The sequence below is a fragment of the Chaetomium strumarium genome (assembly GCF_033439665.1).
Source record: "Chaetomium strumarium strain CBS 333.67 chromosome Unknown B0T15scaffold_8, whole genome shotgun sequence".
In the NCBI taxonomy this organism is placed as follows: domain Eukaryota; kingdom Fungi; phylum Ascomycota; class Sordariomycetes; order Sordariales; family Chaetomiaceae; genus Chaetomium; species Chaetomium strumarium.
The window spans coordinates 131384-143550 of NW_026944436.1; the positions used below are offsets into that span (position 1 = coordinate 131384).

The window sequence follows — 12167 nt, forward strand, 5'->3', positions numbered from 1 at the left end:
CTGCCACTGTCGAGTTGATAGACCATGCGAGTGTGAGTGTCGAAGTCATATATGCCTGAATGGCATCGAGGACCGCAGCGTAGTGTATGACTCGACGTGGATACAGATGTTGAAGTTGTTTGTCAGAAGAGCAAACTGGGATCCATCGAGTGGCCCGGATGTCCATATTCCGCGATTATGTCGAAATTAGGAGGCGATGACAAACTGGAAGACCAGTCATTTCTTGCTGGTTTCTTCGGCAAGTGGATAATAGGTAGCCAGGGATCTGCCCGATTCCTGGATCTAAGCGCGTATTCCTATGGAGGTCCACCGGAGGCAGCACGGTAACACTGCCCAGCGCAGGCGCGTTGGGCAACGGGGTGAATAATAAATGAACAGAGAATGGGTTGGGAGATTCCGTGTATAACGAAATATTCAGAAGCAATGATCTTATTTGTGAGAGAACTGAGTCACTGGGCGCAAGTGTGATGGTGAAGAGCGATGGAGAGTACTACCAACATCCCTGCCATCCCTGCCGCATCCCAGCTGTCTCGGCCGAAAAAGATCTGATAACAGCGAGGTGTCGTAAAACCGACCAGGCACCAGGGAGCATGTGGATCGATGCCGGCCGAAGTGGGTGGTTGGTGGTGCATGTTGACGCCGCTTTGGCTGGGTCCAAGTCGCGTCGACGCGAACCCCTGCAGCAGATTTAGAGAGGTGGGACCGCGTAACATGCTGCATTTAAGATCCCGTCGCGGTTCCAGCTCTCCCTCTCCAAACCTATTCTCTGTCTGCACATCACTCAACACCTCCGTCATCGAACCATTGCCCCCTCACAATCTTACTTCAGGTGGCAATCTCTTAGTTCTTTCTCTACAAACACCCAATTTCATCCATTACACTCGACAATGGCCGCCCAGCTCACGCCATCCAAGCAGGTTCGTGCAGTTGCCCTGCGTTCTCTGCCTCAACGCGTCAACACGTGTACACTTCCAAGCTAACGTGCTCCAATATGCAGGCTGCTTCTGCAATTGACGCCCTTAAGATGGAATCACCAGTCAAGAAGCTCGACTTGTCCGCGTCCAACAAGGAGAACGCGCCGTTCGACGCCGACCTCGCCACCCTCGAGGCAGAGATTGACGCCAAGCACCAGCAACAGACAACCATGAACAAGAAAGAGCCAGAGGTTGTGTCTGTCAACCCCGAGGAGGCCGATGAGCCGCTGCTCCAGGAGAACCCGCAGCGCTTCGTCTTGTTCCCCATCAAGTATCACGAGGTACGAGAGAGAGACACGTGATGGCGCGCTAAGTGGAACGCGTGCTGACATATCCCCCTGCAGATCTGGCAGATGTACAAGAAGGCCGAGGCGTCCTTCTGGACAGCCGAGGAGATTGACCTGTCCAAGGACCTGCACGACTGGAACAACAAGCTCACCGACGATGAGAAGTACTTCATCTCGCACGTCCTTGCCTTCTTCGCCGCGTCCGACGGCATCGTCAATGAGAACCTGGTGGAGCGCTTCAGCGGCGAGGTCCAGGTGCCCGAGGCCCGCTGCTTCTACGGCTTCCAGATCATGATGGAGAACATCCACTCCGAGACCTACTCCCTCCTCATTGACACATACATCAAGGAGCCTGCCCAGCGCACGCACCTGTTCAATGCCATTGACACCATCCCCTGCATCCGCAAGAAGGCCGACTGGGCCCTGCGGTGGATCACCGACAAGAAGTCCACCTTTGCGCAGCGCCTTGTTGCCTTCGCTGCCGTCGAGGGCATCTTCTTCAGCGGCTCCTTTGCGTCCATCTTCTGGCTCAAGAAGCGCGGCCTCATGCCAGGTCTGACCTTCTCCAACGAGCTGATCTCTCGCGACGAGGGGCTCCACACCGACTTTGCCTGCCTGCTGTTCTCGCACCTCAACAACCGGCCCAGCAAGCAGGTCATCCAGGACATCATTGTCGAAGCCGTCAAGATCGAGCAAGAGTTCTTGACTGAGGCCCTGCCTTGCGCCCTGCTTGGCATGAACGCCAACCTGATGAAACAGTACATCGAGTTCGTCGCCGACCGCCTGCTCGTCGCTCTCGGCAACGAGAAGGTCTACCGGTCGACGAACCCCTTCGACTTCATGGAGAACATCTCGCTCGGCGGCAAGACCAACTTCTTCGAGAAGCGTGTCGGCGACTACCAGAAGGCCGGTGTCATGGCTAGCACCAAGAAGCTCGCCGAGGATGCCGACAAGACTGAAAACGAGAACGGTGGCGACTTCACCTTTGACGAGGACTTCTAAGTCTCTCGCCACCCTCCACTTGCTCTTCTCCTTTTTCCACTCGCCTCTAATACCCCTCTTGTATCCTTTCTTTCCCTTGCTACATCTTATGGCATAGAAGCGCCAGGGGTTATCAGCTGACGTCTAGCCTCTCCTGAGACGTTGGATATGTGTTTTCCCATGTATAACATCCTGCGCGGGCGGAACCATGTTGGTATTGCTGGAGTTGGGGCGTTGGGAAATATTGCTCTGGTCAGGTTTGGCTTACGATGGTATGCGACGGGGAATGAACGGAAACAGTATCGTGTGTGTGTATGTATGAGTAGATGCTCATGCTAAGAATCAAAAATTCTGGACTGATTGCTGGAGAGTCTCTTGGTGTGTAAATCGGGTGGTCAGATTCGGTGGTCTCTGTGTACTATGAGGATGCCTCATGCTCGAGGATGGCTTGGTATTGTGCCGTCTATTGTGATGACTCCCACGACAAGAGCCTACTTATAGATGATAAAGGCGTAATATCACCACACCCGTTGGCTCCCTCATTGCAGATGTTTCTTGACGTCAACGCCAAGTTACCCCGAGGCCATGCCCTTCAGATGGTCTATACCCAGCTCGCGCTTCTCAACCCATTGCCAAACCATCTCCCCAGCACGCAAAGACAACTTCACCTCTTCCCCTTCTTCTTCTTCCCCTTGCCGCCTCCACCTCCCGCTCCCGCTCCCGATCCGGCTCCAGCCGCTGGAGTCGGCGTCTGAGCCCCACTCCCGCCACCACCCGCGGCGGCCGCTTCGCTTTCACCACCGCCGACAGGTGGAGCCTCCCCCATCACTACCTCGTCACCACCAGCACCACCACCGCTCGTCGCCGCAGGTGTCGTCTCAACAGCCACACCCGCCATCCTCCGTCCCAGCGTCCCCAGCATCTGCACCAGCCTGGTGACCTCGGCCGCCTTGGAGGTCTTGTACTTCAGTGTCACGCCGCTGGCCGGGTCGTACGTCTTGAGCACGAGGTGGCCGCGCGGCGGCTTTTCTTCTTCTTGTTGTTGTTGCTGTGCTGTTTCTTCTGGTTGTGGTGGGTTCGCCGCAGCTCCCGCTTCTTCGGCTTTGGCGGACTTGGGCATGCGCCGGGCTGGTTTGATGTGGTATCGTGTTGTGATTCGCGTCTTGAGAGATGGAGGAAAAAGGGGAGGTGGGAGGTTAGTGAGGGAGGGAGGGAGGAAAAGGGGGTGGGGAGGAGCGTGGGAAAAAGTGAAAAAAAAAGACGCACTGTCGCTGGTCGCGCTTGGAGAAGGAGGGCGGACTGGTGTAGCCAGTCTTCGGACTTGCCGTAGTACGGCATCTTAAGGCGCCCGCTCGAGGGTGGTTTTGGATTAGGGTAGTCGAGGGTTGAGCGAGAGCACGTGTTGCTCTACTGCATATGGGGTTTGTCGTAGCGATTGGGGGGATTGGTCTTGTTGCGCCTTCGAGGGCCCGGAGTTTGTGGGTGAACGTTGGCGAGACGCGGAACCCAGCTGCAATATTGAGCTTGCTGGAGTCTCTCTTGATCCGTCGTGCGGTGATTGCTGAGATTCGGAGTGTGGTGTACGAAGTAGCTTCGCAGCGAATCTAGCAACTTTAGTGGGGCCGCCTACACTAGGCGCATGTGGGGGAGCTTTCATTCGGCCCCCTCTCAGGCTTGCTCTCAACTTACCTTAACCGCAACCTCCGAAGGAGTCTTGTATCGGGGAATTCACGTTCATGTCACGGTGTGCAAGTGCTTCGCCAACTAAGGGTGGGTAGTGTGTGTTGTTTTTGAGATGGACTAGAATGCTCGGTCCTATGTGACTATGTTGCTTCTTTCTGTTTTTATGCTGTTCTTTGATTCACGGTTTCTACTTTGGGTTAAAAAGTTTTGACGCAGAGCTTTATTGGGGGGAGATACTGTTAGGAGATGGATGATCCTATAGCTCGGGCTATATATGGGCTATAGTCCCGTGGGACCAGCTACCATCCTCCCAAAAGGTCATCTCTCGTTCTTATTTGAAATGAAACGTTCAAACGCACAGCAGGACACCACCATTGACCTTTACCTGAACGCCGGAATATGCAACCGGGTATCTCATAGTCGATAAACCGCCACCACCCTTCCCTGGTCAACTGCAGCCACCTACTCCATGCCAGGGCGTCCTCCTGTTCCTACAAGTTGGGATCAGGTAGCCAAAACACGAGCTCCTGGTCTCCTGTGGCAATCATGTTGTACCGCGGGTTGTATGCCACCACGGCTGCCTCCCGCTTCTCCTCCAGGACATGCGCCGGTTCAAGAACCTTGTCCGTTCCGGGCGTCGCCAGCGTGTCCCAAACAAGAAGATCCGATTTCGCTCCGCTCAGCACGTATCGGCCGTCCGGAGCAAAGCAACACTCGCCGCTGCCCTCCACGTTTCCTCCATCTGCTTCGCCCGCAGCCAGCCGCCTTGTGCTGGCACCCGGTTTCTTCAAGTACGCTTTCAGACTTCCGTCGAAAGAGTCTAGGAGGAAGTGGCCGTCACCACGCGATCCTAGGAGTAGGTGTTTCCCGTCGTTGGAGAACTCGAGCTTCGTCCACCCTCTGAAGGCACCCTCTGGGTCCGCCGGCCCTCGGGCCTTCAACACATCGAAGACGGAAAACGGCCCCTTCTCGTAGTTGCGATAGTCGTAGAGCAGAACGCTCCCGCTGGAAGGGGAGGCGATGGCGAATGCATTGCCCGATGGATCCCAGGCCGAAAGGTAGGGCGTGTTCAGGAACAGCTTGCCGGTCCACTGCTTCGTCCCAATGTTCCATATCAGCGCCGTGTTGTCGACACTGCAGGAGATGAAATTGTCCGCACCGGGGTGCAGCGCTAAATCTGTGACTGCGCCCTCATGGCCTTCGAAGTAGCGGATAAAGGAATTATCATGGGTCGCAAGGTATCGGATGGCGTCTACGCAGAAGTGTCAGCTTTCTGGCATGAACTGAGTTGCCCCGTGCATGCGTACCGTTCTGCTTGGTGCTGGCATAGATGATACTCGAGCTGGTATGCGTGAACTTTGCGAGTTTGACACCGTACTTCTTGCTCAGCAAGCTCTTGTCATGCCGGCCGTCCTTGACGTTGTAAATCTGTATGGTCTCATCGCTCTCCGAGGTCATGCACAGTTCGCCCGGGTCGTCGAAATCGATTGATAATATATACGGCTGTGGTTTGCCCTCCTTGATATCGTCTCTTTGGAACAGCTGCTGCAATTTAGCAACAGCAACAGAGAGAGGCGGAAACAAGCACCCACCTTTGTTGGTCTGAATGCCGAGATCACGTCACTGACAGCCGTCGTGCTGGGCACATTGCTTGCGCCAAGCGTACGGGTGATGTTGAGTGATGGCGCCGTGGCAGGGGGTAAATCGTCGATATCCATTGGTGTTGAAGCCATATTGGCATGCCAGTGCGCAACAGCTCGTTTTAAGGAAATGGAGGTTAAGTTTGGAGCATCGTTGCGTTCAAGTAACCTGTAGGAGCTCAGGAAGGGTGAGCAGTTTCTGCCGGGCGGTGAATTTGATAAGTTATCTATGCGTGGCGCATCGAACTCGGCGTAGGTAATTCCAAGCCAATAGCATCGGCAGTATAATTAACTATAATGTACGGTACTAAGTACCTTACCACCAGCTCACCTAGGTATAGGCTATCTCCATTCTCCATCAAGAGAATTGTCCTAAACATGGCCAATTTGTCAGAGACGTCTTTTAAACCCCTTCATGTTGTTTTCTTACTGGCTTTATGAACCCATGATTGTTTGCACCATTCTATCTACCTACCCAAGCTAGGTACGTCGGTGGCCAACACACCCACGGTATGGATCTAGAATACGTGAGGTGATCACTCCCAAGCTTCTATGGGAAGTGCGTAATATAGGTATGTATTGTACATGACATACAAACAATACTGTCGTTGGCTACTCTGTATGGGAAACCATTCAACCTTCGACAACAATGCACCATCAAACTTCCTTCCGACACTGGCCGTCCCCCCTGCAAGTTCTGGGACCCTGTTGTTGGAACTTGTTGCTCCGGCACAAGGGTCCAAATCCCTGTCAGGGCGCTGACAAGATTGCGGGGCCTGCCAGACCGATCTGCGGCTGCGAGGCCGGGGGATTCGCCGGCCATTGTCACTGTCGCTGTTCCATCGCACACGCAGTGAGCCGAGTCAGCGCACCATGGGGCTGATTTAACTATATAACAGCAGCTTTGTCATCCGCAGCCTCAGCACAGGTGCCGCATGCTATTTTCTTTTCCTTTTTCCCTTTCTGATTTCTCGGTTGTCTGTACTTCGTCGTGCATGACTAGCGGGACGCTACCGTCAACTTCCCAAGCCGATCCACCCCAAACGCCAGGTTAGACGCGGCTTGAGGTCTCCGCCGCGCCGATTCCGGCGTCCGCCAGCTTACAAGTTCATTGATTCCGCAAGTTCCGCCAGCTCAACACCAGACATAGCGCGTGCAATGTCGACAACAGCTGGGTAGGTGGTATCCCAATGCGCGTCCAGGAAGCTAGAGAGTCGACTTCTGACATGGTTGTATCTCCTTTCAGCGCCTTCATAGCAGGCGGCATCGCCGCTTGCGGAGCCGTGACGGCGACGCATCCCTTCGAAACGGTCAAGATCCGCATGCAATTACAGGGGGAACTGCAAGATAAAGGCCACCAGCCACACCACTACCGCGGGCCCGTCCACGGCGTATCCGTCATCGTCCGGAACGAGGGGTTGCGCGGAATCTACCGGGGCATTGGGTGTGCCTACATCTACCAGGTGCTGCTGAACGGCTGCCGGCTGGGCTTCTACGAGCCGATGCGCAACGCGCTCTCCACGCTCGTATTCAAGGACGGCAAGACGCAAAGCCTGGGGGTCAACATGTTCTGCGGCGCTGCGTCGGGCGTCATGGGCGCCGCCGCGGGCAGCCCCTTCTTCTTGGTCAAGACACGTCTGCAGAGCTACTCGCCCTTCTTGCCTGTCGGCACACAACACCGGTACCGCAATGCGTGGGACGGCCTGACGAAGATCTACGGGAGTGAAGGGGTGCGCGGCCTGTACCGCGGTGTAGGCGCAGCCATGATCCGGACAGGTTTCGGGAGCTCGGTGCAGCTGCCAACATACTTCTTTGCGAAGCGCCGGTTGATGCGGCACCTGGGCATGGAGGAGGGTCCGGCTCTGCATCTTGCCAGCAGTACGGCTAGCGGCTTCGTGGTCTGTGTCGTGATGCATCCGCCGGGTAAGTTCTGCAGGACGAGTGGTTCTGAGCATCAGAGGCCTAACGTCGAGTAGACACGATCATGTCGCGCATGTACAACCAAAACGGCAACCTATACGCCGGCGTCTTTGACTGTCTCGCCAAGACCATCAAGACAGAAGGCTTCTTCGCAATCTACAAGGGCTTCCTGCCGCATCTTGCCAGGATCCTGCCTCACACGATCTTAACCCTGACGCTGGCCGAGCAAACCAACAAACTAATCAGGAAGCTGGAAGGCCGTTTCTTACCCAGCGCCGCCCTAAAAACAGCATGAGGGGCTTCGCATTTTCGATTGGCGTTTGGAAGCCTTGGGTAGCGTAGATCTGCATTTGGAGGCGCCCGGTTTGAGTGCCGCGTATTATACCAGGCTCGCTTGTAAGGCCATAAAGGCAAAGTGGGAGGGCGCCCGGCCACCAGCTGCGGTAGAAAACGGGGACGGGGGTGACGGGGAAGGGCCGGCTCACCTCGGCGCCGCAAAAAAATGAACCAGCCGCGGTGCATCTGCCCGCAAAACAGATTCCTTTGCTGCATCTATTTATGGCACATGTTCCATCACCCGGCTGTCGACCTCTCACAACCATAACACAACCTCCCCTGCCCGTCTGCCGTCTTTATCCCCGTCCCCAGCCCCAACTCCCCCCTCCAGCGCTCATCCCCTATCTCGTCAAGCGGCATGCCACACAGCCCACACCTCTCCCCTCCCCCTTCTCCTCCTCCTCTCGCTTCTTCCCCGGCCCTCACCAGCTTGCCCGTCGTCCGGGCGACGTTGGCCACCACGGACGGGTAATTCTCCTCCACCTCGGCGAAATACCGGTCCATCACCTCTTCAATAGTCAAATCCCGATGCGAAACCACCGCTGGGGCCCCGTTCTGGTGCCCGTCGGCACCGGTCACCGCGAGCTCGGTAAGCGGCGGGTCTATCAGCCGCGCATACGTCACCAGCTCTTTGCGCAGCGCGTCCCGTAGCGGGTGGTAGATTAACAATGACGGCTTGTCGTTGCCGGCCCCGTTTGTGACCACCACCACCTCCTCCTCCTCCTCCTCGTCGTCGGGATGTGACGGAGCAGGTCCGTCATTAATCAGCCAAGGCAGCGCGTACCCGCGCCCCTTGGCCGTCTCGGCCAGGGTCAGCTCCGCCAGCGCTGTCGTGCTGTGGCCCAGCAGCAGGGCCTGGCAGTGCTGTGTGCGGGCGAGCGAGATCAGGGCTTGGCGCGTCAGCAGGCGGAGGATATCCTCGCGGGAGGCGGCGGTTGGGAGCGTGGTGAGCAGGGTTCGTATGCTCTGGCTCGTGCCCGGGGGCAGTGGGAGGGAGGTGAGGTCGAGGTCGGTGAGGACCGAAGAGAGAGGGATGCACTGGAACTGGAAGCGCGGGTAGCGTCGCACAAGGCGGCTTAGGGCTTGTTGGGTTGGCGAGAAGATCGTCTGGGGCTTATGAAGGATGGCGTTGTCGATGTGGACGACCCTCAGCTCGAAGGGCGCGTTGCGGCCCTTGGCGAGCTGGAACTCGATATTTTCGTTGAGGAGGTGCAGCAGGACGGTGGAAGAGACACCGAGCGAGAGGCCGAGCAGGTAGCGGCGGGTGGTGTTGGGTGGCCCGCCGGCTGTGGATTGCGGGTGACGGGTCTCTTTGCCCAGGAGGCCGATCTGTTTGATGCATTTCCCCGCAATGAATTTTGTGAAGCAATTTCTTAGGATGATTGTCAGAATGCTGTGGTTCGAGGTATGAGACAATGGTGGACCATCTGCTTACCTGCAAACGGCGTGCGTTCTGCTCTCAAGCGTCGCCTCCTGAGCACGACACTTCACACAAGGCTTTGTGAGTGGCCCCTCGGTTGGCTTCTCTTCCTCCATGGCAGGTTAGATGACTAGCATCGACTTGTTATGAGTCGCGTTGGAACTCGGTTTATCGGGTTGATTCGATAGATGTAAGCTGAGGACCCGGTGTTCAACTCGGCACTCCAGCGTTAGCCTTCTAAAGTGTTGAGCTCATATTCTTGACTCACTTGAGCTTTTCACTGGAGGGAGTGGAAAGTACAAGGCAGTGTGGACTGTGTAAGGGTTAGGGTTTCACCCAGAAAGGGGTACGAACACCTCAAGTTTCTAGATTCAAAATACTTACTTCGTCCGTCTTCAGAACATGGGGGGTTACATGTGATACTGGTCTCTTTCTAGCTTGGTATGATATTCCCCAATTGGAGTATTTTAGAGGACTATATCATCATGGAAATCTCTCATAAGCAGCCTTACTCAGAAATGTTACCGGACTTTCATCGAAAGGGTTACTGCCAGTGGCTGGCTTCCATGATGAGAATGATGGGCCACCCAGTAAATGCATCGACCGAGCGCAAGCATGCCATGATCTCCATCCCACTGCCAACCGTTCATCTGTACGTTTCATAGCTACCTAATTGCCACATTGGATATCCGAGATATTTGACACTCGAGTCTCCTCTCCTAACGGATACCTTATCACTGAGTGCTGGCAAACAGACACGCCAGATCGCCCGCTTCAAACCAGGCACGGTCTTGATGCCAGGCATGCAGGATCACCTCCTTGCCCAGGCCGACGACTTGCTGCACCTGCATCTCCGAGCCCCAGCCGGGCACGCGGCTGCCCCAGGCGACAAGATGGGTGCCGACATGGAGCGCGGTGCGGAAGGCAAACTGGTCATCGACGTGGCCGTAGCCCGCCGCGAACCCTTCGATCAGCCATTTCCCCTCGTCCGTGCCCTTGAACAGCGAAAGCTCGTAGAGCTCAGCAATCATCTGGCCCAGGTCCACGGGGGCCACGCCTAACTGGCACATCTCCCAGTCCACGATGAAGACGGTTGTCTTGGCCCCCTCCGTTAGCGGTTCGTCTGACAAGAGAGCGCTGTTGTCGCCAATGTCAGCTCACCCATGTTATGATGTATCCCCGCCAAAAGAAAAACAACTCCACCAGACACCGCTAGGTAAGGGTAATAATAATTGTGAGGTAAGGCGACTAGTCACTTACTTGCCAGTCCAGAAATCGCCGTGGATGACCCCGAGATCCGGGCCCTGCAGCTCCTGGGCCGTCACCTCCCTGATCTTCTCGAACGTCTCCTTTGCATCGCCAAGGATGGAGGGAAAATTGGCGACCGTGTCCACCAGCGTCCCATAGTTCACGTAGTGCTTCAGCTGCTGCATCGGCTCGTTCGCGCTGACCACGTCCCGCAGCAGGGACGACGCGCGCTGGTGGAAGTCGCGCAGCCAACCGCCCAGGCTCCGTCCGAGTTCCAAGCAGAGCGGCTTCCTGGACGCCGCCGCCGCCGGTGCCGCCGACGCGGAGAAATGCTTGAGCGCGTAGTCCTTCAGGCTCAGCGCGTTGGGCAGATACTCCTGGACTTGGGTGTTGGTGGTGGCGCTGAAGTGGTGAAGCCTGGGCGCTCGGACAGTGAACGGGGAGGTCTGGTCTGTCGCCGTCGGCTGCGGTGGCGGTAGCGGTGGCGGCACTAGTAGCTCTTCAAAGGCCTTCAAGCACTCTACTTCGGCCCGCTATCCGTACGGTTCAGTCAACGTCCACGTCCGTGGGTGTTTGTTCGGACACGGGGTTACAATAAGACCGCTAAATAAATACATACGCAACGTGCTGTGGAAAGCTGGAAATCGGGCATCGAGGCAACAAAAGCCTTTCCGTGCTTGACGGCTACCTCTTGCGTCCCATCGGGCAGACGCCTGGTGAGAATGCCCTTGAAGAGGAAGTTGGCTGTCCCTCCCGATAGCGGCTCCAGCGAGGAGCATGCATATTCTGTGCCACTGAGGTCTTGAAGAATTTCCTCGCTCACTTTGGCACTTTGTGGGTGCGCCATGGTTGTGCGTCTCTTTGCTGCTTCTTTGCTGGTGTGTAGAGAACGTGGATAGGACGGTGTCAATGTAGGAGATGATATCTTGACTAAGTCGTGAGGTTCCGGCGTTGTCCTTGACCTTCAGACGAACCTGAGTTGGCAGGGCATTCTGTTGGTTGGACCAGAAAGTCAGGAATAGGTCTCGGAGCTGATGATCTTATATAATATATCGCTCCACCTATCATGTCTAGTAAGGTACTGTAAGGTAGATACCAAGTATTCTCCGTATCTCGTGTTGTGACCTCACGAACCGTTTCACTTACACGTTCGGTGCTGGGCTTACATTCGGAAGTGGGTCTCTAAATACTAAGGTAGGTACCGCTGGCGGTGGAGATCAAAGAACGGACCAATGATTTCAACCAGCCGTGCCACCTCTTGAACCCTTCTTTCGGAGCTCTGACTCTTCGCCGACTTCGCCGAGACCTGGAATCAATCCCAAGGCTGCACGGCTAACGGGGAGGATCCTGGACTCCTGGACTGGCTGATGGACTCTGGGAGGCTACCGATGTACAGTCTGGTCAGGAGGCTGAAGCTGGAACTCATGGTTTGATGTCCCTTCCCTTTGAAGCCCAAGAGGCCTTCTCCTGTTTGTATTTGCAGGTTCACTCACTGATCGTTTCCTTGAGTGGCCGATATGGGTTTCAGGTTCCTACGGTACACTACTGTGGTAGTCTCAGATGCTCAGACTAGCTGGCTGTGGCGCAGAGTGCCGCGATGTACATACCACCGGGGCTGGGACCGGGACGAGTGGTGGGGCCACTACCAGTACTCCTGTGCCAGGGACCGATAAGAAAA

General features: G+C 55.9%; 6 protein-coding genes across 6 annotated transcripts; 2 read left to right on the forward strand and 4 right to left on the reverse strand.

Annotated features, from left to right (window-relative positions):
- The first annotated feature begins 693 nt into the window (after window positions 1-693).
- On the forward strand, window positions 694-2621 carry B0T15DRAFT_423268 (ribonucleotide reductase). The gene is made up of 3 exons (XM_062865588.1): window positions 694-917; window positions 998-1255; window positions 1319-2621. Exons 1-3 carry the CDS (start codon window positions 888-890, stop codon window positions 2261-2263), a joined length of 1233 nt encoding a protein of 410 aa, XP_062717378.1. The 5' UTR covers window positions 694-887; the 3' UTR covers window positions 2264-2621.
- On the reverse strand, window positions 2585-4040 carry B0T15DRAFT_317160 (signal recognition particle 9 kDa protein-domain-containing protein). The gene is made up of 3 exons (XM_062864010.1): window positions 3932-4040; window positions 3509-3846; window positions 2585-3404 (listed from the first exon to the last, which is right to left on the reverse strand). Exons 2-3 carry the CDS (start codon window positions 3578-3580, stop codon window positions 2907-2909), a joined length of 570 nt encoding a protein of 189 aa, XP_062717379.1. The 5' UTR covers window positions 3581-3846; window positions 3932-4040; the 3' UTR covers window positions 2585-2906.
- A 376-nt stretch (window positions 4041-4416) lies between these two features.
- Window positions 4417-5658, reverse strand: B0T15DRAFT_405114 (WD40-repeat-containing domain protein; the record flags this gene model as incomplete). The annotated part of the gene is made up of 3 exons (XM_062865283.1): window positions 4417-5177; window positions 5233-5467; window positions 5518-5658. The coding sequence occupies 3 exons, from the start codon at window positions 5656-5658 to the stop codon at window positions 4417-4419; spliced, it is 1137 nt and encodes a 378-aa protein (XP_062717380.1).
- A 783-nt stretch (window positions 5659-6441) lies between these two features.
- On the forward strand, window positions 6442-7563 carry B0T15DRAFT_544100 (mitochondrial carrier domain-containing protein). Its single transcript, XM_062870044.1, has 2 exons — window positions 6442-6740; window positions 6812-7563. The coding sequence occupies exons 1-2, from the start codon at window positions 6724-6726 to the stop codon at window positions 7539-7541; spliced, it is 747 nt and encodes a 248-aa protein (XP_062717381.1). The 5' UTR covers window positions 6442-6723; the 3' UTR covers window positions 7542-7563.
- A 236-nt stretch (window positions 7564-7799) lies between these two features.
- On the reverse strand, window positions 7800-9563 carry B0T15DRAFT_317198 (uncharacterized protein). Its single transcript, XM_062864011.1, has 2 exons — window positions 9257-9563; window positions 7800-9193 (listed from the first exon to the last, which is right to left on the reverse strand). Exons 1-2 carry the CDS (start codon window positions 9355-9357, stop codon window positions 8059-8061), a joined length of 1236 nt encoding a protein of 411 aa, XP_062717382.1. The 5' UTR covers window positions 9358-9563; the 3' UTR covers window positions 7800-8058.
- A 122-nt stretch (window positions 9564-9685) lies between these two features.
- B0T15DRAFT_544105 (kinase-like domain-containing protein) lies at window positions 9686-11637 on the reverse strand. The gene is made up of 3 exons (XM_062870045.1): window positions 11109-11637; window positions 10502-11022; window positions 9686-10378 (listed from the first exon to the last, which is right to left on the reverse strand). Exons 1-3 carry the CDS (start codon window positions 11334-11336, stop codon window positions 9976-9978), a joined length of 1152 nt encoding a protein of 383 aa, XP_062717383.1. The 5' UTR covers window positions 11337-11637; the 3' UTR covers window positions 9686-9975.
- Between the last annotated feature and the right edge of the window lie 530 nt (window positions 11638-12167).

What these genes read in the sequence shown, in the direction of transcription:
- B0T15DRAFT_423268 (XM_062865588.1), top strand. Translation starts at nt 888, where the DNA reads ATGGCCGCCCAGCTCACGCCATCCAAGCAG. An exon ending in AGCTCACGCCATCCAAGCAG is followed by an intron (nt 918 to 997) that starts GTTCGTGCAGTT and finishes TCCAATATGCAG; the next exon opens with GCTGCTTCTGCAATTGACGC. An exon ending in TCCCCATCAAGTATCACGAG is followed by an intron (nt 1,256 to 1,318) that starts GTACGAGAGAGA and finishes ATCCCCCTGCAG; the next exon opens with ATCTGGCAGATGTACAAGAA.
- B0T15DRAFT_317160 (XM_062864010.1), bottom strand. Translation starts at nt 3,580, where the DNA reads ATGCCGTACTACGGCAAGTCCGAAGACTGGCTACACCAGTCCGCCCTC. An exon ending in TCCAAGCGCGACCAGCGACA is followed by an intron (nt 3,405 to 3,508) that starts GTGCGTCTTTTT and finishes CCATCTCTCAAG; the next exon opens with ACGCGAATCACAACACGATA.
- B0T15DRAFT_317198 (XM_062864011.1), bottom strand. Translation starts at nt 9,357, where the DNA reads ATGGAGGAAGAGAAGCCAACCGAGGGGCCACTCACAAAGCCTTGTGTG. An exon ending in AGAACGCACGCCGTTTGCAG is followed by an intron (nt 9,194 to 9,256) that starts GTAAGCAGATGG and finishes AATCATCCTAAG; the next exon opens with AAATTGCTTCACAAAATTCA.
- B0T15DRAFT_544105 (XM_062870045.1), bottom strand. Translation starts at nt 11,336, where the DNA reads ATGGCGCACCCACAAAGTGCCAAAGTGAGCGAGGAAATTCTTCAAGAC. An exon ending in AGCTTTCCACAGCACGTTGC is followed by an intron (nt 11,023 to 11,108) that starts GTATGTATTTAT and finishes CCGTACGGATAG; the next exon opens with CGGGCCGAAGTAGAGTGCTT. An exon ending in GGCGATTTCTGGACTGGCAA is followed by an intron (nt 10,379 to 10,501) that starts GTAAGTGACTAG and finishes TGGCGACAACAG; the next exon opens with CGCTCTCTTGTCAGACGAAC.